Source organism: Coffea arabica, chromosome 7c (genome assembly GCF_036785885.1).
Source record: "Coffea arabica cultivar ET-39 chromosome 7c, Coffea Arabica ET-39 HiFi, whole genome shotgun sequence".
Taxonomy (NCBI): Eukaryota; Viridiplantae; Streptophyta; class Magnoliopsida; order Gentianales; family Rubiaceae; genus Coffea; species Coffea arabica.
Window position 1 is genome coordinate 9,083,242 of NC_092322.1, and position 25,216 is coordinate 9,108,457.

General features: G+C 35.2%; 3 protein-coding genes across 3 annotated transcripts; 1 reads left to right on the forward strand and 2 right to left on the reverse strand.

Annotated features, from left to right (window-relative positions):
• The first annotated feature begins 3,503 nt into the window (after nucleotides 1–3,503).
• On the forward strand, nucleotides 3,504–5,204 carry LOC113699490 (uncharacterized). Its single transcript, XM_072057797.1, has 3 exons — nucleotides 3,504–3,599; nucleotides 4,559–4,757; nucleotides 4,882–5,204. Exons 1-3 carry the CDS (start codon nucleotides 3,504–3,506, stop codon nucleotides 5,202–5,204), a joined length of 618 nt encoding a protein of 205 aa, XP_071913898.1.
• A 10,115-nt stretch (nucleotides 5,205–15,319) lies between these two features.
• LOC113699491 (glutathione S-transferase F11) lies at nucleotides 15,320–16,317 on the reverse strand. The gene is made up of 2 exons (XM_027219860.2): nucleotides 16,030–16,317; nucleotides 15,320–15,870 (listed from the first exon to the last, which is right to left on the reverse strand). Exons 1-2 carry the CDS (start codon nucleotides 16,064–16,066, stop codon nucleotides 15,425–15,427), a joined length of 483 nt encoding a protein of 160 aa, XP_027075661.1. The 5' UTR covers nucleotides 16,067–16,317; the 3' UTR covers nucleotides 15,320–15,424.
• A 732-nt stretch (nucleotides 16,318–17,049) lies between these two features.
• On the reverse strand, nucleotides 17,050–22,304 carry LOC113697846 (importin subunit beta-1). Its single transcript, XM_027217443.2, has 3 exons — nucleotides 21,960–22,304; nucleotides 18,454–20,877; nucleotides 17,050–18,361 (listed from the first exon to the last, which is right to left on the reverse strand). The coding sequence occupies exons 2-3, from the start codon at nucleotides 20,868–20,870 to the stop codon at nucleotides 18,163–18,165; spliced, it is 2,616 nt and encodes an 871-aa protein (XP_027073244.1). The 5' UTR covers nucleotides 20,871–20,877; nucleotides 21,960–22,304; the 3' UTR covers nucleotides 17,050–18,162.
• Nucleotides 22,305–25,216: the final 2,912 nt, after the last annotated feature.

Below are 25,216 nucleotides of genomic sequence, written 5' to 3' on the forward strand. Positions count from 1 at the left end.
ATGCATTTCCAGTTCTTAATTTGCTTACATTCCACAGCGGATGGCAAAGTTAGGCCAGAATTCGTTAGTTTCGTATCCAAATTATCAAGAAAATACATAAATAAGGAAAGGAATTTAGAAAATTCTCCTTGACATCTATGCATACATCTATATTGTAGTTACTGTTACCCACGTGAAGAAAAAGGAGACCGTCTCAATACATTGTTGTCAAATCAGCACTAAATTAAAGAAGCCATGTAACGAACTATATACTATTAGTTTCTTAATTCTTTTGCTGTTTATAAATTGGATTCTGAAACTACCTGAAATTAATGTTTTTGCAAATATATATATGGTAATGGTATTAGAAAAAAAATAATTCTTTTATCTTTCTTCAATAATTTTGGCTGGTCTCATTGGAATATTCGATGGCACCAGACATAGAAAATTTGCCCGATAAGATTCTGTTGGAAGAAACCCTTCAAGAAACAGAGAAAGTGACAATAATGGTGGACAACGTGGGATCATCTGCAAAGGGCAACCACAAAAAAGGCATACAATTATTTGAATTCCTGACTGAAGACTTTTGACAGATGTCCGGACTCCGGAGCAAAGGCAATCAAAAGCTAAAAATTGTGGATCAAACCACGAATTACTTGGACTCTTAAGGCGTGAAACTTGCAAAGCTATTCTGAAACTTCTGGTGGTTATGGCTGATTCATAAGCTAAACATATAATTTGATCCGTATATATATATATATAGAATCAAGAGTTGTAAAAGTATATATATATATATAGAATCAAGAGTTGTAAAAGTATATATATATATATACATACATATATATATATATGCATTTAGCCCATCGACTTTATTTTAATATGGGAAAAAAATTGGTCAGGAATGGTGAAAAATGTTTTACGGCAAAGAATCAACTTAGCCACCATAACTACACGTATGATCAGTCCAGCAAACTTACACCACCAACCAACTCTTTGTTGCTTAATTTCGCTTCCAAGAAATTCACCACTAGATTGTGATTTGTTAATAGTGACAAATTGATCCTATACGGTGAAATTTTATGAAAAATCATAATATCAAAGCATGCAATTTTTTTTTTTTTTAAACTACCACGCTACTGCAATTTATGGCACACTCCCATTTAAAAATTTAGTGCACGCGAAAGAATTACCACCTAACATTGGGTTTTTAACAAATCTAAGCTGTATGTACTGCTTTTTACTGTGGATTTACTCTTCCTCATATTGTAAAGACGGATGATATTCAAAAAAACTTCGTCATCGTGAATATTGCCCACATGATTTCTATGTCTCAGAAAAAAGATAATGTGAATGCACTCTCCTTTTTTGGGTCAAGAAATGTGAGGAGCACGAGATCGCTCGATTTCAGACCTATTATCCCTTCCTTTCTTTTTTTGGTAAACTAAAGTGCATCAAAACTACGAGTAGAGGATTATTTGCTTGGATAGGAATATATTTTGCCAAAAAAATTATTTGCTTGTATTACAAATACATTTTTCAATACACCCTTTTACGTTCTTAACTCCCTTTTTATCTCACAAATAAAGTGTTACAATAATTACTTAAAAAAGTGTTACAGTAGTTATTTCAAATAAATAATTTCCTTTGCAAACGCACAAACTAGCGTTCTTCCTCCAAAATAGTACATGAGGAGACTTATTTCCTACTTCATTTTGGAACCTCACAATTGAATATTGAAGGACTGCTGAACCAAATCAGACCATTGGTTAGCAACCTTTACATCTTTTGTTTTCTGCTCACAACATGTGAACGTGACGTGACGTTTACTCCATGTAGTACTTAAATACAATTTATACAGTAAAATATTTGTGTGCTCGTCTACAAATACAACCTTTTAGAATTTTGGTTGTTTGGATAGAGTATTATTTGGAATAATTACTGTAACGCTTTTTGTGATGTGATGTGATATATGTGAGATAAAAAGATGGGTTGGAAAATGTGTTTATGATGCAAGCTAAATATTTTTTGGGATAATTTCACTGTCCAAACACTTCTGAGCTGAGTTTTGAGTTTGAAACCTTGGAAAAATGCTATCTTGTATCTGATACTATAAAAAAGGCTCACTTCCATTTATTAGTTATTCCTCGCACGGGCATGGCTTTCTCGAATATTGTTTACTATTTAAATTTATTGGGAGCGTACACAGGTTCCATTAGGCCCTTATGATATTTGTGCCAAAGCCCATTGCACCTATGGGATGGAGAATGGGCTTGCATCAACTTGTTTGTGCTCATTGTCTTTCATGTACCATGCTCTTCTTGCAGCATCGATTGTCAAAGCCCATTACAATTCATGGACTCAAGAACGGGCTTCAATCAATCTTACCACAACGAACGCCCGCTCCCAAGACTTTTATTTAGAATTTCACTTTAGTTTCTTTTCGGGTACGATCTATGAAGTGGAAAGGGAAACGGGGATTTGAATCTAAAACCTCTATAAGGTGGCAATATAGATAAATGGTTCATAATTGGTTTTGACTTAATGGATAGTGGATGAAATTTATCCAAATCATTTAGATTCATTTAATAAATAGATCTAAATGGATTAAATAAAAACCAATTATCCATTTATAATCCATTTAAATATTTTTGTTACTTTTTTTTTGTATTACTCTTTCTTGTAAATTCAAGCCACAAAATACCATGGATGTAAATTCAAGCAAAATGAACCTTCATTTCACTAAAAAACTATCTGAAATTATTATTATTATTATATATACATGTGTATATATATATATATATATTACATATTACAGAGTAGCCATATATTGCAAACTAGCCCAAACAATAGAAGTCCTGCATAGACCGTATGTAGGGTATCTACAAAAATACCAACACTGGCTTTTATTCATACTCACACAACACTTGCAATGTCTACTACTAAAGCTACGGATGACTTTTGAGCTCAACATCTAGTAATCAGGTGCATGGGTGTACCAAGCAGGGCATGTTCCCTTTGTCCTGACTTCTTCAAAGCCAATCGAAATCCCAAGTACTGTAGAGTCTAGAAGAAGAAACAAAGGAATGATTAATTAGTTCAGCAGTAAACCCCAACATTCAGTTTCAGGGTTGGTTACTATTCACGGGGACGGCTTTTTCACACCCCAACTGCAATTTTAGGATGGCTCCTTTTTTAGTCATTTCCTTTCCCTCTCTTTTATTTGGTTTTTAAGTAAATGGATATATATGATTTTTGTGGATAATTCCTATAAATCCATTTAATTTAATGGTTTTACTTTGATCAACCATTTAAAACCAATATTATAAATGGATAATCCATTATCCATTTAATTATGGATTATATGGATGGATAAATGAATCTCAATCCAAATTGCCGCTTCTACAGTCTATATTTTGACGCCTCTCTGACGAATTTTTTTTTTGTTCCTCGTGCACTATATTTTCAACAACGGATTAAATTTTTTCTTTGATTTAAGGAAATGAAACTTAACCGAACATATAAGCATGGCTTACTCCATGTTTGACCCATGGTTGAGGTTGCTGAAGATGGAGCCTCAGGTCCCTGGTTCGAACCTTGCTGCCAGCAAGTTGCTGAGAGTGGTGAATAGTCTGCGGGGTCCACTCCCTGCGGGACACACCTAAAAAAAAAAATGATTGAAAAAGAAACCGCCGGTTAAAATACTTGTTTTAATTTGAGAATGGAATTGCTCCCGATTGTTTGCCATTCTAAGAAGAAGACCAAAATCCAAAACCACTTAATTTGTTGCTTCTAATTTTCATTTTTTGGCATCCGAAAAACATAAAAAAGCAAGTTTTGAAAAATAATTGAGAACCAAAAAATTTAAAAAATTTTTTAAAAAGTTGTCAAAATCGAAACCCAATACTCCATGAAGTATCGATGATATTATCTATCAGAACAGCTCCATTAGCTCCATTTTACTCGTGTTTGAGGTAAGTAATAAAACAAACCAAGTTTAGGTCCAATTTTGAAGTCCTGGAGCACACAGACACGACGCAGTAGAGAGAGAGAGAGAGAGATGAAGATGTCTGGGAAGCATCACGTACGTACTACGGTTTTGGTTACTGTGGAAAATAGAGGTGTCAAAATGAGTGACTTAGACGGGTTTGGATTGGGTAAAATGGGTAATGAATATAAGTGAGTCAATCTATTTATATCCATTTAATTAGATGGGTATAAATGGGTAAGTCAAAAAATGAATTGGATAACTCAATTACCCATTTATAACCCATTTATAACCCATTTATTTTAATTTTTTATAAATTCATTTAAATTCATTTTTGCAAACTAAGTTATCAATTTATACCGCTCTTTGTACCCATCATTAGTTTTAAATATTTACTTATAATGTTCAATAAGCCTAATTACCAATTTTTTTTTATTTATACTCTATTTCACAAAATTACATATTATTTAATAATTGAATAATAAGAATATAAAAATTTGAACTAAGTACTATAAAAGTTAATATAAAAATTTAATCCAAAAATTTTGAACCCCTAACATTTTTTCCATATATAAATTTAGAATTTCATTTTAGAAATATAAGAAAAGAAACTCAAATTTTGAGAATTTGCCTTCGGATGATGAATGGGTGACAGAGAGAGAAAATCCAACTCTTCCAAGAGAAAATAATTGGTTACGAGTTCTAGATGACAATCCCGAATGTGACACTTCAGATGAAGAGGGAAATGAAGATAATGAAATTGAAATACTTACAAGAAATGTGCAGAGAGTTTGTAAGTTTCTTTCTTTCTTTCAATTTAAGTCTAAATTTTATCTTTTTTTTTTTTGTTTTTATGGTTTTATATTGCAAGATATTTGGTTTTTGGTAACTTTCATTATTATTGGTTGTTTATTTAGATGATCATCAAGATCGTGAAACCCATGCCCGTCGAAGACAAATTAATAAAATGAAAGAGATTCATGTTATTGATGAGGATGATGGGCCTTCAACTGAATTCGATCGTCAAGATGATGATTACCTTGATATGGTTCCTGAAAATGATGTTCAAATGAGAACTAATGACTTGGATGATACTAATTTGGATGATGATGAAGATAATGCCGAAGATGAATTCCAAGAGAATTGGGATGGTGAAGATGATTGGGAAAATAATGATTTTGATAATGTGAATTATGGGGATAATGAATTTGATGAAAATGATGACAATGATTGGTTATAAATTAATATATTTCTGAATTATTATGATACTTGAAAACGATGAATTGTTACTATTTTATTTTTATTTTTTCATGTTTGTTGAGGTTCCATTTGTTGGTCATCTGCTTCATGCATGTTTGTTCTTACAAATGTAGGTTGGGAGGAAATAATTATCTTCTTTAATTCGTTTTTGGTTTTCTTTGGTTAATGGCACGACTTGGTAAGCCTGCCTAACTAAAGCTCTATCAGAGACAAGCTTGTCATGCTTGACATATTCATACTTTTAGCCTCAATCCATTTGAGTTCTCTGCAGTGTTAGAAGCAAGTTTTCTGGTGACAACAGTTTGCTAGTAGGAATTCTACAGCATAAAATTTAGTAGTAGAGTTGCCTGTCTACTGCATATCCAAACCCAAGTGTTACTGATAGCTTTGAGCTTCAGCTCCTAGTACACGGCATGCAATTCCCAGGTTTTACTATGTTTTCACGCAACAGAGACATGCAGATTATATATATATATATATATATATATATATATATATATATATATATATATATATATTGCATTGCATTCCATGTTTTTACAGCAATCAATGAGCTTTCTTCAAATTTGCACTTCTTTGGCTTCAACATCTGGTAAAAAATCATTACAAACAGAACTTTTGCCGAAAGATAAGATGGATTGGTTGCTAGACATTGAAATTGCAAAATTCATACCTCTTTAGGCAAAAGCAGTAAACAAATTAAACTCCAAATTAAACAAACAAGCTTTTGGTGGGATCTTACGATCCTACGATCCGATTCTGTGAAACTAAAATCGATCCTACGTGGAATCCCGATTTTACAAACCTTGGGTGGGCTCCAGATTGAAATGACCCAGGACAATTTGTCAAGCACATGGGTTCACCTCCACTATGGATTCACTCAAAGTTAACCCATGTGAAAAGACCCAAGACATTATTAATAATTGTTTTCAAATTTATGAACAATAGACATAACCAAGAAAATGTAAAGTTAGATATACAACTGAAAAGAAATTATAAAAATAAATAATATATGTATGTGCAGAATTAGATAAATTTTGATTCATTTAATTACATAAATTGACAAAAGAGTAGATAATTTAATATTTTGGAAGAAATTTTGGAATAATATGTATAATTAATTAAACCAATAATAGGAATTAATAGCTGTAAAGGAGTAAATGAATGGTTAATTAATTAGTTGAGATGGAATATTTGTAGGAGAAGTATTGTGTTGTTTTATTATATGAGAAGAAATTAATATGATTTTTTTTATTATATTTGCGGGTAGAACATAAAGATATGTTTAAAAAATGCATTTGTAATGGTATTAGTCCAAATTAATGAGAATGAATTGATGACATAATAACCGGAGTGCAAATAGGTGACATTTAATTAGACCATATTTGTCACTTTTAAATTTTCAACATTATCATCATAATCATTTAATTATACTTTTATCATTTGATTAACATATTGTCTATGTATTGTCATCCAATAGCACAACTAACTTTCATCGATAACCAACCATAAACATTATAATTACCAAATTCATTAAAATAATTTAAAAAAGCTTTTAAAAGATCAAAATTTTTTGTTTATTAAAATTTTATACCAATTTCTTCCATATAAAAAGTGATTGTTTTAAATTACTCATAGATTGAGTGTGCCCTTTATCACTAGTAATACTAATGGTATTTGTACTAATGTATACATGCTTGAAATCAAATATTCGTATTGATTAGACTATGTAGTGATGCAGTTAATAATATTTTTAACAGGTATAAATACAAAATATAATTCCACATTGTTTATTCTAAAAGTAGGACAACAAACAATCTTAACATTAAAAGTATTCCATATACTTTCACGGATAATATAATACAAGATGACATGCTCGAATTTACTAATGAATGAATAATTTTCTTTCAAATAACATAAAAAACTTTTTACAATTGGTACTCCCGAACTTGAACATATTTTTAGGCAAGAGGAGATAAAAATTTATGAAACATAAGTCTATTGTTGTTTGTTTTATCTCGAAATTTAAATATATCCAAACCCCATTCCTATTTTTCCTTATTGTATCTAAATGTTTTGGACATGAATTCTCATAGTACAATAAATTATGAAGAGTTAATAATACTTTAAGTGCTTCCTTTTGTGTAATAGGCTCCAAAGTTACTATATCATCTCTAACTTTCATCATTAGCATGATTTTCTGTAATGCCAACAATAACTCTTTTAAACTGGAGACCTCTAAACTTGTCTCATTTTCATCATATGGATAATCCAATAGGTAATTTACATATTTAGACTTTTAACATCTTTTTATTACTAGAATAATTCATATGTTTATAAAAATAAAATAAAACTTTAGTCGATTAAACGAGTGTTTATTTGAATTGTAAGCACACTCATAAATTAATAAATTAATAATTTATTAATTAATTTTAAATTAATAGAATCTGTATAACTCCGAGATTGTTAATTTATGGGTTAATCGCACTTTATCCCATTTAAGTATAGGCCGTTTCTCACTTTACCCCCCAACGTTTGTTTTTCCTCAGTTTACCCCTTCCGTCAGCAATTGCACCGTTAAAAACTTTAAGATTTCGAATTTACCGTACGAAAAGGGCCGTTGGTTTTAGCAGACAACAATGCCCCTCAATGGTGTCTGATGCTTTTAGCCTACCTTTTCCCTCAAAGAGCCGTTGGTTGGTTGGTTTTAGCGGTTGGTTGGGCTTTATAAAAGGAGGTATTTTGCACCCAATTTTTCTCATACATTCTCAAAGGTTCCAAAGTTTCTAAAATTTCTCTCCAAAGTTCCTAAAATTTCTCTTTGTCAACCAAAAGCATCATAAAATGTCACAAAGTGCTTCAAATGATGTTGGAAGATCACCCCAAAAAATGTGTAGATGTGGTAAAGAGGCACCATTGTGCACGTCTTGGACACTTGAAAATCCGGGAAGAAGATTTTACGGCTGCTCAAATTACAATGTAAGAATTTTTCATTAATAATTTGTTAATATTGTCTTTAATTTTGCTCTATACCTGAATTAGTTAGAAAGAGTTTAAACAACTAATTATTTTTTTAATTTAGAACCGACACGCATGTGGGCACTTTGAATGGGTAGATCCTGAAGTATGTAGCCAAACAAAAGAAGTAAGTGCAGTGCTGCAATCTAGATTGCTGGAGCAAAAGGAGAAACTAATGTACTTGCAAAGGAAGCATGAAAAATTGGCAAATGAGCATGAGAAATTGAAAAGCAGATATGAAGCCTTAAAAACAGAAGTCTGCGTCTTACAAGTTGAAAACCAACAGCTACAGCAACAATACATGATGGTCAAAGCTGCTCGATTTTCATCATGGAGAAAAACACTAGCCATTACATTTCTGATTGCTAGCATTTTGTATATGTACTCTATTTCAGAACCAAAAAGTAACAAAAATCTGCTTTATCTACCATAGTTGTAAGCAAATATGTATGAAAGAAAATTATATTAAGTTAAAAGTATTTTACACATCAGATTACATCTTAGCATGTGTCTGCATGGCCACCCAAACAAAGGCCATTTTAGTAGAACCCAGCCAAAACATGATTCTAGAACATGTCCAAATAATGGGAGAAGAAAAACAACATCAGCATTTCTAACATTGCTGCAAAGGTAACTTCAAATACTAGTAATGACAAAAATAGCAACAGCAACACCATTTCACATCAAAACACATTCAGGTGTGCGCATAACTGTTGAACGTCCTGTTGCAGCAGTTGAAGATCCTTGGGTAGAAAATACAGCATCTCCAAATCTAATACTCTTGGTTTGAACCTACATGGATGAGGGGCATCTTAGTGCATCAAACTACTACTAGGGGTGGTAGCATGTAAACATAGCCAAAAGACTTGAACTCACCGTTCCAGTTTTAGTAGCACCTGAATTGGTTTTAGAACTTCCAGTTTTAGCATCACCCAACTTGGTTCTTGGTCTTTTAGTTGTTACTGAAGTGGTTGCTTTTGAACTTGTACATGGTACGCTGGTGGGAGCAACAACAGTAGTTGAACTCAAATTGGCACCAGATGTAGGTGTTCTTGTCCACTATATCATCAATAGGAAACAACAAGTGAGCACGTATAAAATGGCCATGCATGCAGAGTTTTAAAATGTAGGCTTACCAGTTGGGTTGGAGGGGGCTGGCCAGTCTTTGAAGTACTTGGAATCTGCATAATAAAGGTAGTTTTTAATCATTGCAAGTGTCTAAAATTAAATTAGTTACATACAAATACAAAAGGAACTCACCATGCTAGACTCAAATGGGATATATGTTTTACTTGTTGATATCCCTTGACCATTCCAAAGTCCAATGCCACATAGTGGCCCATTGTTATGGTCTGAACCCCTACCCTTACCCCTGCCCCTACCTCTACCTCTCATTTTAGCTCTAGTTGGGTCTCTTGCAGTTATAGATTTAGTCACATCAGCATTTTGCACAACATCAGCATCAGTATTTCTCTCAACATCAGCATCAGCATTTGTAGAGTGGCCTCTACCAGCTCCTCTCCCTCGTTTAGTAGGCCCTTGCATCTTGCAATACATCAAAAAATGACAGTCAGATGTAGATAGAAAAAAGCCAAGCAACATATATTGATTGAAGTTACCTGTGCAGTCACTGATTTTCTTTGCCTCACAAATGAACAACCAGTGACCTTGCAACTTCTGGCATTGTGGTCAGTATGACCACAATGACTGCAGTGAATTGGCAGCCCTACTTTAGATAGTTTTCCAACATGTAAGTCCTCCAATGGAGCCTTTTTTCTAACTTTCTTAGGCCTGCCTGGAGCTATCTTCCTACGAGGTGGGAGTAGTGTATCACTGCTAGCATTCACCCAATTTGTTTGGTCTGGCATAGGCATAATAACACCAGCATATGCCTTTACATATGTTTCTACTGAGTAGCAATTATCAACATATGCATATGGATCTTTGTTGTCTTGCACAAGTCCAGCACATGCATGGACACATGGAATTCCTGTCATATCCCACTCATTACATGTGCAAGACCTTTGAACTGCATTAACAGCAAAGGTTCCTACTATACCAGTCACCTCATACACCTCTCTTGTAGACACAAGTGCATCAAACTGAGCTACCTGTTTTTTCCTCTCTTCAATTTTCTGACAGATCCTCGGACAAATATGAGACTTCACCTTCTGAATCCAGTCTCTTTTTTCTTGAAATCTGCACATAATCTGTCTTCGAATGGCCTCAAACATAGTCAAAATAGGCTCTTCCCTAGCTTCCTTAATGTATTGATTGAAGCTCTCACATATATTATTACTTAAAAGGTCACATTTTGTCCTTGGAGAAAAGGTGTGTCTGGCCCATAGGTTAGCTGGTATGGAACTAAGCCATGCATGTGCTTCTGGGGCTACTAAATGTAACTCTCTCATTTTGCTTTCATAATGACAGGGTAAATAAGCCCTGGCTGCCCCCCACATTAAATCTCTTAGGTGCTTATCCTTGAATTTCAGTTTGAAATTAGCATACATGTGTCTAACACAGAATCGATGCTCCACTCCAGGATACTTATTCTCAATGCAATCAATTAATCCCTGACATAAAAACATAAATAACAGATTAGTGAAAGGAGTGAGTGAGGAATAAAGGAAAGTAAATCAGATTGTAGTGGTGCTGACCTTTTGTCTATCTGATAGAAACACCCAACCCCTTTCAATTGGAGTGCCAATGGCATCAGTAAGGCTGTCCAAAAACCACCCCCAACTATCTTTGCATTCAGATTCAACAAGTGCCATAGCAATTGGGAACATCTGGTTATTAGCATCCCTACCAATTGCAGACATAAGCTGTCCTCCCATGATCCCCTTAAGGTGACATGCATCCAGTCCTATTACAGGCCTACATGCATTTACAAAACCTTCTTTTTGTGCAGTAAACATCAGAAACATTCTCTTGAAGATTGGACTTTTACAAATATTGGACTTTTCAGTTACAATAAATGCCACTGAACCTGGATTTCTTTGTAAAAGTGTAGCACAATAGTCTCTTAATCTTGCATACTGCTTTGCACATGACCCTTTCACTGCTTCCTCTGCTTTCTCTCTTGCTCTATACATTTGAGAGTTTGTACAGTTCAGGTTATACTTCCTTTTTATGCTCTTCTTGAACCCTTTTACTTTCATATCCGGATGGTCAGCAATCTCCTCCATAAACATCCTAGACAGCCACCTAGAATTTGCACTCTTGTTCTTGAAAGACCATGGACATCTATGAGGTACGCCTTTAATGGACTTCACTTGAAGTGTAACTTTGCTTCCATTATAGCCACTAGCATATATTCTCCATCCACATTTATTTGAACATATAACCACAGCTTTATCTTTGTCATTCTTAGTGAAGGTAACTTCAAACCCATTCAAAATTGAATACATTCTAACTGCAGCTCTAAAATCATAAATATTGCTAAAAATTCTGCCTACAGTCAATTCAGGATTTTTGAGATCCCTTTCCATGTTAAACTCAGGAAATTCATGCTCCATGCCTTCATCATTTGAATCATAAACTGGTTTAAGTATTTCATCATCACTAACATCTTCATCATCGACCAGTTTTCCATGACCTTTGGAGTTAAGGTATGCATTATATTCTTCACTAATCAGTGCCACATACTTAGCATAATCAGTCTGTTTTAGGTGACAATCTACTTTACCACCATCCCTCTCTACATCATCTATAGGGTCACATGCATCATTTAAATCATCCCCATCTAGGAAAAAATCAAAGTCAGAGTCATATTCAACTTCCCTACAACCATCCCTATCACCTTCCTGTGAAGCATCTGAAGCATCACTTTCGGCCTCATCATTTTGGGGTTGATCAGCATTAGGATTTAGATTTTGTTTACCATTAACCTCAATATTATCCTCTGCAACAGTTCTATCAGCATGCAAATCTTCTTCAGGGATCTCACCAACATAAAGTTGTATGATGTTTTGAGTTCTATTTGCCTCAAACATTTCTATAACAATCTGGTCACTGTTTACCAGTTTAAGACCAACCTTAAAGTCAAGATTCCTAACCCTATAGTACACCTCTGTTTCATGTGATATTCCAGCATCTTTAAAAGCATCTCTTAACTCAAAAATTGACATCAAATCAGGGTCAACATCATCAAAATTAGCAACTTCTCCCCCCACATACTGTAAATTTGGGACATAGGCAAAATGGCCTCCGTAATGAACCTCTAAAACATAGGTTTTGAAGTCCATTCTTCTGTAATCACACAAAGGTAATTGTTTTTAGTGCATGCACAGGTAATACAGAGCAAGTATCTTTTATTGTCCCACAAAAATAAAAAAATCCTAGTTTGTCTATATAACAGCCAACATATAACCATCCAAATAAACAAAAAATCCAGCAAATTAATAATTAAAAAAGACAAACCCATCGTTTTCCATCCTAACCCGACAATGACTTGTTATGAACTTTAAGGGACCACACTAACAGATTTCAAACAAATAATTGTCTACATATTAAAACCCATGCAGTCATTAAAAAAACCCATACCATTGTTTCTATGCAATAAAATTGATTAACAATTAGAAATTTCTAAAATCGAGAAAAAATTGCAAAATCGAACCTCATAGATCTGCCCAAGCTCTCATAATCTCCTTTCACAATCTTCAAATTCAATTCTGCCGTCTGTTAACAACCACATCGCTTACCCATTTTTTCATTCAAGATTGCACCAGAATTTTCAATTTTGTTAGTGGACGTTTTGCTAAGGCTTCGGGCACCAGTGAAGAGAAAGTAAGTAACCCGACAAAGAAAAAAAGGAAGAGAAAGTGACCCGACATAGTCAAAAGGGGACCTTTGTCTGTTCTGTTCCCTAATTTCTTTTTCTTTTTCTGTCCCATGCCAGATGGAGGGAAATTTCCCTCCATTATTTCAGGGTAATTTTGGAAACTTGCATTTCATAAACCAGCGTATATGGGTATTTTGGGTTGTTCAATGTTTTCATAAGGATATTATTGTCTTTTCAATATTTCGTTTATGTCCATTAGAGTTGACTGTTAGTTTTTGGGGTAGACTGAGGAAAAACAAACGTTGGGGGGTAAAGTGAGAAACGGCCTATACTTAAATGGGATAAAGTGCGATTAACCCTTAATTTATAGAGGATTTATTGTAATTTGTATTAAGAAAACTACGTAGCATTCATTAAATTGAGAAATTAGTACTTTCATTCAATAACTTCAAGGCTAATTAACTATGCAGCTATAATTATTGCTAGCTATGACTGCATAAAAAGAAGAAGAAGAAAGTATCATACCCAATAATGCTGCACAAATATAGTATTGATGTATACATGCTTAAATTTAAGAACAAGTACTAGTTAGACTATTATGACACAGTTAAGAACAATTTTTAGTGTGGACGAATACAAGATTATAACTTTGCATGTTGGAAAATTAGAAATGAATAGATAATTTACATTTCTTTTATGATTTTAAAAAGCATTGCAAATATATGATAAAATTAATAGAACAAGATATTGTAACGAAATGATCATATATAAGAGCTAAATATTCGTTTTCTAATGCATTGCTACTTATCACGTGACTTCATCCTATAGTATCAGGTATGGTTGCAAAGAAAATGACCAAGAATAATTGCAAAGAAAATCAAATATTGTGCAAGAATTGCAAAAGTGTTAACAATAATTGGTAAGAATAATTATAAATTCATGGATTCAATTTGTAGTTTTGTGAAGTTGAAAGAAAGAACTCTTTTCATGATTCATGATCTAATTGCTTGAGTATATAGTAAAAAAGGGCTAAGAATATTTGCAAAACCTTATTAATCTTGTTTTCAGATTTATGAATTATAAATCGTAAGAACTGTGAAAGGATTAAGAATAATTGGTATTACAATGAGAAACAAATATTGTTTTTAGATTCGTATTGTAGTTGTGCGAAATAGAAAGAAAGAACTCATTTCATGATTCATGAATCATAAAGTACGATTTAATCATTTTCATTGAGATGTTGAAACATGAATGTAGTATATGTTATAGAAGGAATAAGAAAATTGACCAAAGAAAACTAATCTTTTCATGATGCATGAAGCAAAAAATAAAGTATAATTCATTCGCAATTGAAAGTGGGAGTGTAATTAACCCAATGGGTCTCTCGGTGGAAGTGTAATTTTTCCAGAGATAGACTTGCTAGTTCTTGCCGCTCAATTTTACTTTTCGTTTCATGAAAGATAAATCAGGCTTAGTTTTCGTTTCTTCCCACTCAATTTCGTCTCGAGAGATGGCAGCCCAACTTTACCTTCACGTGAGTAAACAAACTTTTCCTTCAATTTCCTCTGTACCGTTTTGTTACTACTTTATACTTATTTGTCCCCCCAATTTCAGACTTGTCAGCCGCTATAATTGCTTTGACTTTCAGTTCAATATTTGTGTCAGCCTAGTCATTCTAATACCAAAATTGAGTGGTTCAAACCGCTGTACCATTTTGAAGACGCTTCGGTGAATTGTAGGCTTCAACAACGTATGACGAAAAAACCTGCGCCCATCACGTAGCTCCGTGTCAGTGATCAATCAAACCTGACCCAACCTTTCGTGAATTGTAGGCTTCAACAGCGTATGACGAAAAAACCGGCGCCCATCACGTAGCTCCGTGTCAGTGATCAATCAAACCTGACCTAACCTTTCGTGATCAATCTACAACTTGCCACGTTAACGTCTTGGCTACCAGACGTGCATGCTTCATGCAACACTCGGATCTTCATTTTGTTTTATCAAGAAATTTCTGGCTAATCAATCAGATCGAGCAACATTTGTACATTGGTAATAAAATAAAATTCGCGTCAATCATCTCTTATCTGACAATGAAGTGCAGCTCAGTTTATAATGGATGGATCATTATTGTTGATTCTCTCTTTAAAATGAAAAATGAAACAAAATGAACCAAAATTCATTTTTTAGTTAGTCGAACAAAATTCTTGTCTTTGCGAGTAGTACACACTGACTTGTTTGCAATCACATTAAATTGATAAGTAAATCCAAACAATAATATGAACCCACAATCAACATAAAATAGAAGACAAATCACAACTAACATTGAATTGAATGCATGACACATAACTGAATGATCGAATGATTATCAAAAAAAAAAAAAGAAAGCCAACAGTAAATGATCATTTCATCAGCTCCAGGACTTTCTTCCAAGCAGGGCGGCCGGAGATGTCATTCCACCATGAATTCACACTCTTCCTCTCCCTAATCAAATGCCCGAATCCATTACCGGTCAATAAAAATGTGATGCCTGGAAGGTGACACATGTCTGCAATGGTATAATAATCCCCAGCAAGGTACTTGCTCTTCGACAGCCTTTCCTCGTACACATCAAGCACCTTATCGAGGTTGTCCACAAATTTCTGGACTAGTTTGAAATCTGTGGGCTTTCCCATCCTTGGCAGGACCTCCAGCTGAAGAACAAGACCATATATCATGTCATTGAAGTTGTGCGACTCCACTTCCAGCCATTGATCCACCAGTGCTTTCTCTTCCAAAGTGGTTCCCAAAAGGTTTGGACCATGCTCGGCATTCTTTGATGCATAGTACCTAACAATCGCCCTTGATTCTGTTCAAAAACAAAGACATTAATTATTATTAACGTAATACTTCTTTTTTTTTTTTTGGTATTTTTTTGCTTTTACATGCACAACATATTCCTAGATCCAAAGCTATAAAAAAAAAATTACACTAAAAAATATGTATTAGTTGTCAATTAAAAAGATACTTGATTTTGGCGGAGGATATTTTTCTTGTTGTTCCATGCTTCCATTTTCCACTCGGAAAACCAAGGTGTCCGTCCTTTATTTCTGCAGTCTTACCAAATTTGATGTCTTATGCATGACCATCTATCTATATTTAGTCCCTCACTAATTCTTCATAAAGTAAAGCTAATGTAAGACTTTTAACTAAAAGTTCGGAGAACCCTAACTAAAATTTGATAGGGACTCGTGATTTTATTTTTTCTTCCTAAAATGGTACACATGTTGGGTGCGTATTATCTACTTTTTTTTTTTTTTTTTGGTTAGAAGTCCTACATAGAATATATTTAAGTGGATCGATATGATGATATATTAACGAGTGATTGAATTGGTCACGGCTTCAAAGATAGGAGGAGCAAAAATAGTTACTTGTTGTACAAACCGCCGATTCTACTAGGCTTTTCTAATTTTTTGATACAAGTCCTGCATGCATGAAGATTATAACTAGATTAGAAAATGGTGATATGTAAATGACCAAATTAACTGTGACCCCAAAAATAATCCCACAGCTACAAAACGGAAACAGGTTTCTGGCAAAAAACTTCACCGCTTTTACGTCTCACCTCTTGATTACGTTTATAATTTGAGACGAAATACCTTGATCAATAACAAGGCGTCAAATTTTTACTGAATTTTGTCATATATTTTTTCTAAGCAAAAGTGGAATATTTTTGGAAACTTTAGTTCTTAATTATCCAAAAAAAGAAAAAAGAAGAATTCGCGATAAAAAGTTAAAAACGGGTGATACAAGAAGATCAGATGGTGATTTGTGAGAAAAACAATGGAGAGAAATGTAAACAAGGACAAAATAAAAACTGCAAGACATTTTCTCAATGGTCCAGGCTAATAAAACGTCACAAAAGGGCCAAAGTGCAACAAAAATCAAGCTCGGAGATAAAGGTAATTACACCAAAAGAACCGACGTCTTGAAGAATTTTTGGATGGACAAGCAACAAACCAGACCAACATCTCTCTCACTAGACAAGTGACGAACACATCACAACCGAAAAAATGCCATTATACTTCTCCAACAAATTTTACAATCAAATATAGACGGTACAAAAAGGATACGAGCCATGAAAGAGGCTACTGGCAAGGCGAGAAAAATGATAATACAAGGCGACAACGCCAAGCCTTGCCTCCGTCTGATCATAAGCAGATGTACAGACCTAATTCAAGAACTTCTATGATTGATACAATTTGCTAATCTTTCGGAATCCAATTCTCGAGAGACAAGAGAATTAAACACCATTTTACATCCAAAACCACTCTCAAAACCTAAAATCTGAAAAGGAAAAAGAAGCACCAAGATTTCACGGATGCATGTAATTTTTTACTCTTCAACGCACTAACTACTAATGTTGACATACGGAAAAAATGCAGCATGACAAAGCAATTGATGCGCACTGAAACCATGACGGAATACCATCCCTGTGACCCTGATCGATGAAGTACCCAAAAATGTATATTTTGTGAAAAGAAAAAAAAATGACACAGTACGCATTCTGAATATGAGAGACAAAAAAGGGAGGACTCAGACCAATGCAAAATGTGGGCAGACACCAGCAATATAAAATTATTTTTTTTAAAAAAAAAGTAAAATAATGGAGGATAAATGAAGCTGCAGGTCTAGCGGCTTGAGAGTATCACGAACCAAAATTTGCGCTTGAAAATGCCAACACCCCCAAGACTTCAAGACAAAAGCAGCACCAGGGTGGTAGGCAATCATGTCAAGTAGAGCACGAAATAGCCCAATGAACAATCAATAACCAACCAACGTTAAATGTCCATTCCGCAGCTCATAGTAACATTTCTGTCCAACCTCAATCTCCAGCAAAAACAACGTTATACATCTCCAGAAGGACCTTCAGCCAGTTCTGAGGAACCATCATCAAACACTCCTTCCATGGCAAAACCAAAGAACCCGACCCTGTGGTGCTGATGCATGAGTTAGTGACAACATGAAGATGAGTTAACTCCTGTCAGTAGATACCAATGACCCAACATGTTGAATGCAATCATGGACCCCGACTCAACACAACAAATGCATGCAGGCACTTCCAATAGCGGAAGAAAAACATATGTACCGGGCCACAGCCTCAAACAGAAATGGCACGACTGATAGCCATCTTGGCCCACTCAGCTGATTCTTTAATCAAATGATCATCCGAGGACAGACACTCATTTAAAAATTCCTTGCATGAGAGTGATAGCTGAATCAAAGAACCTGCATTACTTCCCAGTGTATCCGCCAAATCCCCAAGCACCCCAATAGCAGTTTTCATCACAACATCATCCCTGCAATAGAATAAGTGAAACAATTAGATCCAAAAATTAAAGACATCAAAATAAAACATCAACTGAGAACCAGTGATGTAGAGAGTACTAACATGTCTTTCTCCATGTAAATGCTATCCAGAAATTGCAATATGTGAGGTGCATAAGGAATCAACAGCTGAGTTTTAGGAGAGTTCTTAAATCCCTGAAATATCCCTGAGTATGCCTCTAAGATTCCATTCCTCAACAGATTGGTATACTCAATCATTTCGTCATCAGCGCCTGATGTGTGGGCAGACAATTCGGCTGCACTCTGGAGCATAGGCATGGCATACATCAAGTACTTTTCAAAATTCTCGCCAATAGCTAGAGCTATGTCACCAAAGCATGAGAAGATAGGAGGCTTCACAGATCGGTGTAACTGATTGCTCGAGAGGTCTTTCAGGAGCTGGGTCATTATTCCATCACAGTAAGGCAGGACTGTGTCCTCCAATGCCCTGCATATATCACCCACAACACCAACTGTAACAGCACAGACCTGATACTCCTCAAAATTCTGAAGACCCATTTCCAAATATTTATAAAGTTCAGGCATGTACTTAGCAAAATCTGGGCCAGTTGCATGGGCAACAGCTCCAATGGCAAGCATGGCTTCCTCATGCACAGTTGCACTTCTACAAGCAAAAACCCGAAGGAAAAGATTCATGATCTGATCTGCAAACTGCATGAATGCATACTGAGTAGGCTCAGATGCACCAAGTTTCTGAGTAATGACCTGTAAGCACCCACAAAGAAGGCCCTGCAACTCATTCTGCTTCTCTCTCTCATCAGAAGAAAGCTTCTCTGCTTCCAGAGTCTGGTGAAGCTTTGTCATGATGATAGGAACTAACTGCAACACCATTGCAGCTGTTTCATCTGTTGAACACCTCACCACTTCGTTCAATGTCTCATAAGCAGCAGTCCTCAGTCGTGATTCCCCAGCATCTTCTTTGTCAGTGACACTAAGGAGGGATTTGACAATTTCCAGGAAATAAGGAGTTATGGGAGATGCGGACCCAATATCCTCGTAACCCTGCGCAAGAAAATAGAGAGCACCACAGGCCTTCTCAGCAACATTGGGAGCATCATTCATGCTCTGAAGCAGAACACGGATAATCTGCGGACAATTTCCAGGGGTAATGATTGGAGTCTCTACAGTTGAACCATGAAGAAATTCAAATATTCGACCAAGTGTCCACGCCGTTGTATCCTTAACATGACTATTAGGGTCATTTGTGAGAGCAGTGAGCATGAAATTTAGAGCAACATTGACAATGGACGTCAACTTATCAGGCGATGGACCCTCCAGTATGGAACCAAAGGCATACGTGGCAGCCTCTCTCTGCCTCCACTCTGACTTTGTTATGTTTTCTTCTATAAATGGCATGACTAGCGGTACAATATCATCACCAACAGTGCGAGCAACCAAACCAAGGCACGTACCACCAGCCATAGCAAGATTCCAAGCACCCTCATCCAGATCCTGATCTTCTTCTTGCTTTAAAAGTGTCTCTAACAGCATAGGTACAAGAGCAGGGAGAGCCTGCTTGATGAAATAATAGCATGGGACATCTGAGTCTGCAGTAAAATCACCCCCATATTCTTCCAAAATATCTATCTCCTCGTCACATATTGAGCTCCAGAGTTCAATAGCTTGAAGAGCAACGGGCTCCTCATCTTCCCTGACAGCCTTGGCCGTGATATTGAAAATATCCTGGATGTATGGAGCTAACTTCTCATAGTACGTAGAGGAAATCGAGACCAGACATTCAAAAGCAGCCTGTCGGATTTTGACATCAGGAGACAAAGTAGCTTCACACACAACTCTCATGATGTAATCACGCTCCATATCATTGGAAAAATTTGCTTGAGCAAATCCAAGAGCATTATACAATGCTCTGGTAGCTGCAAGCCTGACATCATTATTCCCCTCATTTGCACTCATACCTTGGACAACTGCTGTCAGTATTTTATTCACTTGATCTTGGTCTACCACATCTGGAGAAACTTCTTCACATAAATATCCTAGAGTTTCCAAGGTGGCTTGCTTCACATGAGCGGGGACCTGGTGAATATTTGATAGAAGTGAACCTATCAGTTCAGGCCACTGCTTCTGCGGCAACTCAATGGCTGCAATTTTTGCAATGACTTGTGAAGCAGTAGAGCGAGCATCAGGCACAGGTGAAGAAAGTATCTGTAATAAGCATGTTTTTATCTGGGTTTTCACACCCACATCTAATGCCAACCATTTTTGGACAAGCTCATATTTTCTATGTTGTTCCTTAGCATCCAAAGCATTTTTAAGGATCAAACCAGCTAGTTTACGGCTATCAACTGGTTTGTCCTCACCAGCAAGTTCCCCAGAAAGAGATAATAAGAATACAGAAAGGTTTTGCTCCTGAAACTGCCTCAATGACTCTTCTGCATGCTTTCGTACAGTTGAATCCACTGATTGTGCATTTAGGAGGACCTGGGTAACTTCCATTGCCATACTATCTCTGAAAACATTATAAAGGTTAGCTGTTTAGACAACAAAGCATACTCCAAGAAATTACAGGGATCACAAAAGCAATGAATAAACATTGGAGAGAAACAAATTGAAATGCAAACCTCTGCAGAAAGGTTAAATTCAACACTAACAGCAAGAGTTTAATAGGAGGAAGAGGTCATACAATATTAATGTTAACTGATACATAATTGTGTACATACACATCATATTCTTTGGCTATCAGCACCACTTTAACAAGTGTAAGCAATTATAAAATTAAACTTCTCTTCCAAACAACCATGCGGTAAAAATCATGCAGCTTGTTTAATGATGTTTCCTACATCAAGCTTATCAGGAAGGATGTAAAATCCAGGCTTGGACGCATAGGACAAAGGACTAATGTAACCAAAGAGGTTAGTGACAATAACAGCTCTAACATGCAACCTAGATCTTGAATTCCTCGCAAAAACAGAAGCATAATAAAAGAAGCTACCGGCACATTCATCTTCCAAAGCATTAGATACGTAAAGACATCAAATTTATCATTCAACTCGAGCTTAAGTGATAGAAACAGTCAAACTAATTATAATTGATTCAGAGACCGAGTCAAAATTAAGCCACGTGAAATTATAATATGCAACAGGAAAATCCCATGAATTGCAAAGCTGAAGCCCATAAACTAAATACCCGAATCCCACCTAAGGGCACAAACATCCAACCAACACATCCGAGCTCTAAAAGCTTAACTCGTGATTTAAACAAACATAAAAGCTAACCGATCTAAAGAAAACTCGTCTGATTTAAGGAAAATGAATTAACTGAACGCAAAACGGAAGTTACTTGAGCGCGCAAAGATATGACAATTAAAAAAAGGAAAAAAAGAACTACGTAGATCGGGATTTCAAGTATTGTACAATAAGCAAGCATACAAAGTTAAACTTACAACGCACTTTTAAAAGAGAAAAAAAAAAAAGGCAAGAAAACATAGAGGATAGATCGAGCATTGAGTTGGCTCAAGAAACGCTAGTTTAAATTTGAGAAGAGAAAAACATAAATCCATGACGAAATCAGTAAGAACGAGGAGAATATTACCTAAAGGCGTGAGTTGACGAGATGGGAGAGATAGAGTGCGAGTAAGAGAATCGGACTCTCGGATCGATATGAAACCCTAAGAGAGAGACAATGGAGGAAGAAGAGAGAGAGAGACGCGGAGGTAAAGCTGAAGTTGGATTATGCAAATGTTTTTAATTTAATATCTGGGGGCGTAATTATTTCCTTAAAATGTCCGCGAATTTGAAACGTGGGATCGTTGGCTTGTTGGTGTCCTGCGTCCGTCCTCCACTCCACGGTGCGCTTTGTTTTAAAAATCACGCACTCCTACCATCGCCTCCCGGCTCTGCCCGACCTACAATACAAACTCAACTGCTTGGAACTTTTTGTGTTTTTTCCCTGTTCGAGTTTTTCTATTTTTTCCCTCCCGTATCCCCGCATTGCCCGTTCCTGACAAAGAAGGTGCTGCAAGCGTCCCAATGCAAACAATTCTAGAACCTTCGGTTACCGTTTATTTCAGCGAGAAGTACTACAGGCATTTTCACGTGAGACAACTACCACTTTTTAGTAGTAAAAATGCGTTATTTAAATGGTTATAATTAACAATTAACATATAGCCTACAAAAGTTCAACTCACACATTATTTGATACAACATTTAATTATATCAATAATAGAAAAATCCGAAGCAGTCCATTTGGATTAATTAAAGGTGCGTAGGTGGATTTGACGTGAAATCCCTATTCATAACCCTTTCGGTAAATGCAAATGTTGTTTGAGTAACTTAGGGCATCCATAATTGAAGGGAAAAAAAAGTCCCGAATGGCCTTCCAACTCTTTTTCAGGTAAAGTTTTGGTCCTCCAACAATTAAATATTAAGGTTTGACCCTCGATCTAACAAAATAGCATATTAGTGGTCCTTCTGTCAAATCCAGCAGTTAACTATAACGGGAAGCATCATCTTGTCAGACGCGTGACCACATATGAAGGGTATTATAGTCTCTAAAGGATGGTTTACCAAGCAAAAAGAGAGTAAAAAGGTAGCTTCTTCTCTTACCTTAAGTTAGAGCAACAAAAATCTCCATCTAACAAAAAGTTGTATTGGCTCAGTCATATCAGATTAGCTGAGTCCGTTGGGAAGCATTTTGTTTCTGCTGCTTTCTTTCGATTGGCTACTGAATGCAAAGCAGAGGTATTATTTCCTTTTCAGTCTTTTTTTTTTTAATTAGCAAAGGTACTTTTAGACCTTTCATCAATTGTTGCTACAAAGATTTTGGTCTGTTGTCTCAATTCTCAAAAGTAATACTAAACAAGAAGAGGAAAAATGATAATTGAAAATTGAATTGCAATTGTCTCCTAGATTGTGCGTAGTGGAATAAAATCGTACTGAAGTGGCTGTTTTTAAATATTTGTCCTTAGCCATTTCGAAATACTAAAGTTGAGCTGAAGAAATATTTGGGGCGACACGAGTACTTATCTGGAGAAAAAAAGTGGAAAGATTTGTCTATTAGCTACGGATTAATGAAGGAGGAAAGCAACTTATGCCACAATAACAAGGAGGAAGAGGCAATTGAAAACAGTGACCACCCCGAAAACACTCGAAGTGAACAAGAGAAGCAAATCATGGAACCAGTCCCTGGAGAGCCTGGGAATGAATAAGGGAGTCTCACTTGTCTAATGAAATGCTTAGCATTTTGTTGTGAAGAGAAGTTTTTACATTTTAGATATTGACAAATCAGATGATTCGCACTAGGGTTTTACAGCAAAAAGGGTGAAAATTGTTGGAGAGAAAATTATTGGAAAAACTGTTTTTACTGTCTTAACAAACAGACTATAATGCCCTTCATATTTGGTTGCACGTCTCACGAGATGATACTTTCCGTCATAGTTAACTGCTAGATTTGACAGAAATGCCACTAATATGCTATTTTGTTAGATCAAGGGCCAAACTTTTATATTTAATTGTTGGATGGCCAAAACTTTACCTGAAAAAGAATTGGAGAGGCATTGGGACTCTTTTTTCCATAATTGAATGTGATAGACACACCCATCCATTATACTCGGTCCCATAACCAGAGTGGGAGTATAGTGAAAGTGTAATAGTAATGATATGTATCATGGCCATTACACGCATAATAGACTGGTTGTGGATTCCATTTGTCATTTATGGATTCTATTTGCTAGTTGTGATTTTGAAGACCTTGAGTTATCATGTGTAAGATAGAATTTTTGATATTGGACATCATGTTAATCTAGCTTTGACAACATGTTAAGCCCCCATTTTGGGCCTAGGGTACTTTTGATTTAACTTTTGATTTAAAAAAAAGGTAATTTTGGGTGTTAAAGTATTTTTGAGGTATTTGGTGAATGTGATTCCATAAAATCAAGAAGTGAGTTTTTGGTGTTAAAAAACACTTTTAACAAAAGCTCAAATTTGATACTTTTAGAGTAAATTTTGTTGTTTAAAAAATAAAACATTAAATTTAATCATTTTGTCTTGCATTATGAACTAAATAAATGGATAAATACATTTTAAATTTTTAAAATTACATATTATTCAATACAATAAGTACTTATTGAATTATGTATCCAAACAATATATTTAAAAAAATTTAAACACTTAATAAGTACTTTTACCAAAAGTTCTATCGATGAAATACTTTTCAATAAATTACCACAATTCCAAACGGAACCAAATGCCATCTTCAAAGAAGAGATAGACTTCACACCACAATGGTTGTGGTTTCCACCAAATTCAAATGTGTAAAATAAATAGGAAAATTCATGTTCAATGCCTCAAATTTCTAAGAATTTTAAATGAATTCATCCCTTTATTTAGTTCATAAAATATGATTAAATGATTAAATTTAATATATTTTTAAATATAAATTTTATTTTAAAAGCATCAAATTTGAACTTTTGCTAAAATATACTTTTAACACTAAAAGTTTCACTTCTAATTTTATAGGATGATATCCATCAAACACTACCAAAATATTTTTTGTACCCAAAAGTGATAAAAACTTTTAGCACCAATAAAAGCTTTTGCTTTTAACCAAAAGTACCATAACCTCATATGGACCCGTTGCCTTGAACTAAAAATGAATATGAGTGGGTGTATAATCATATTTATAATGAATTTTAATTACTATCTCAAAGAATAGTTGTTTTTTATAATATTGAATGAATATTATCACATTATAAAAAATTTACATCTAACCAGCCACGGATTTAAGGGGGGGCTGGTGGGGGCTTAAGCCCCCCCAAGCCGCCGGAAAACCCCCTATATATAGGGGATTCC

Coding starts and splice junctions, on each gene's coding strand:
- LOC113699490 (XM_072057797.1), top strand. CDS start 3,504: ATGGCTTACTCCATGTTTGACCCATGGTTGAGGTTGCTGAAGATGGAG. Junction 3,600..4,558: donor CCAGCAAGTTGCTGAGAGTG/GTGAATAGTCTG, acceptor ATTTCATTTTAG/AAATATAAGAAAAGAAACTC. Junction 4,758..4,881: donor AAGAAATGTGCAGAGAGTTT/GTAAGTTTCTTT, acceptor TTGTTTATTTAG/ATGATCATCAAGATCGTGAA.
- LOC113699491 (XM_027219860.2), bottom strand. CDS start 16,066: ATGGAACAACAAGAAAAATATCCTCCGCCAAAATCAA. Junction 15,871..16,029: donor ATATCCTCCGCCAAAATCAA/GTATCTTTTTAA, acceptor GTTTTTGAACAG/AATCAAGGGCGATTGTTAGG.
- LOC113697846 (XM_027217443.2), bottom strand. CDS start 20,870: ATGGCAATGGAAGTTACCCAGGTCCTCCTAAATGCACAATCAGTGGAT. Junction 18,362..18,453: donor ATTTACATGGAGAAAGACAT/GTTAGTACTCTC, acceptor ATTCTATTGCAG/GGATGATGTTGTGATGAAAA.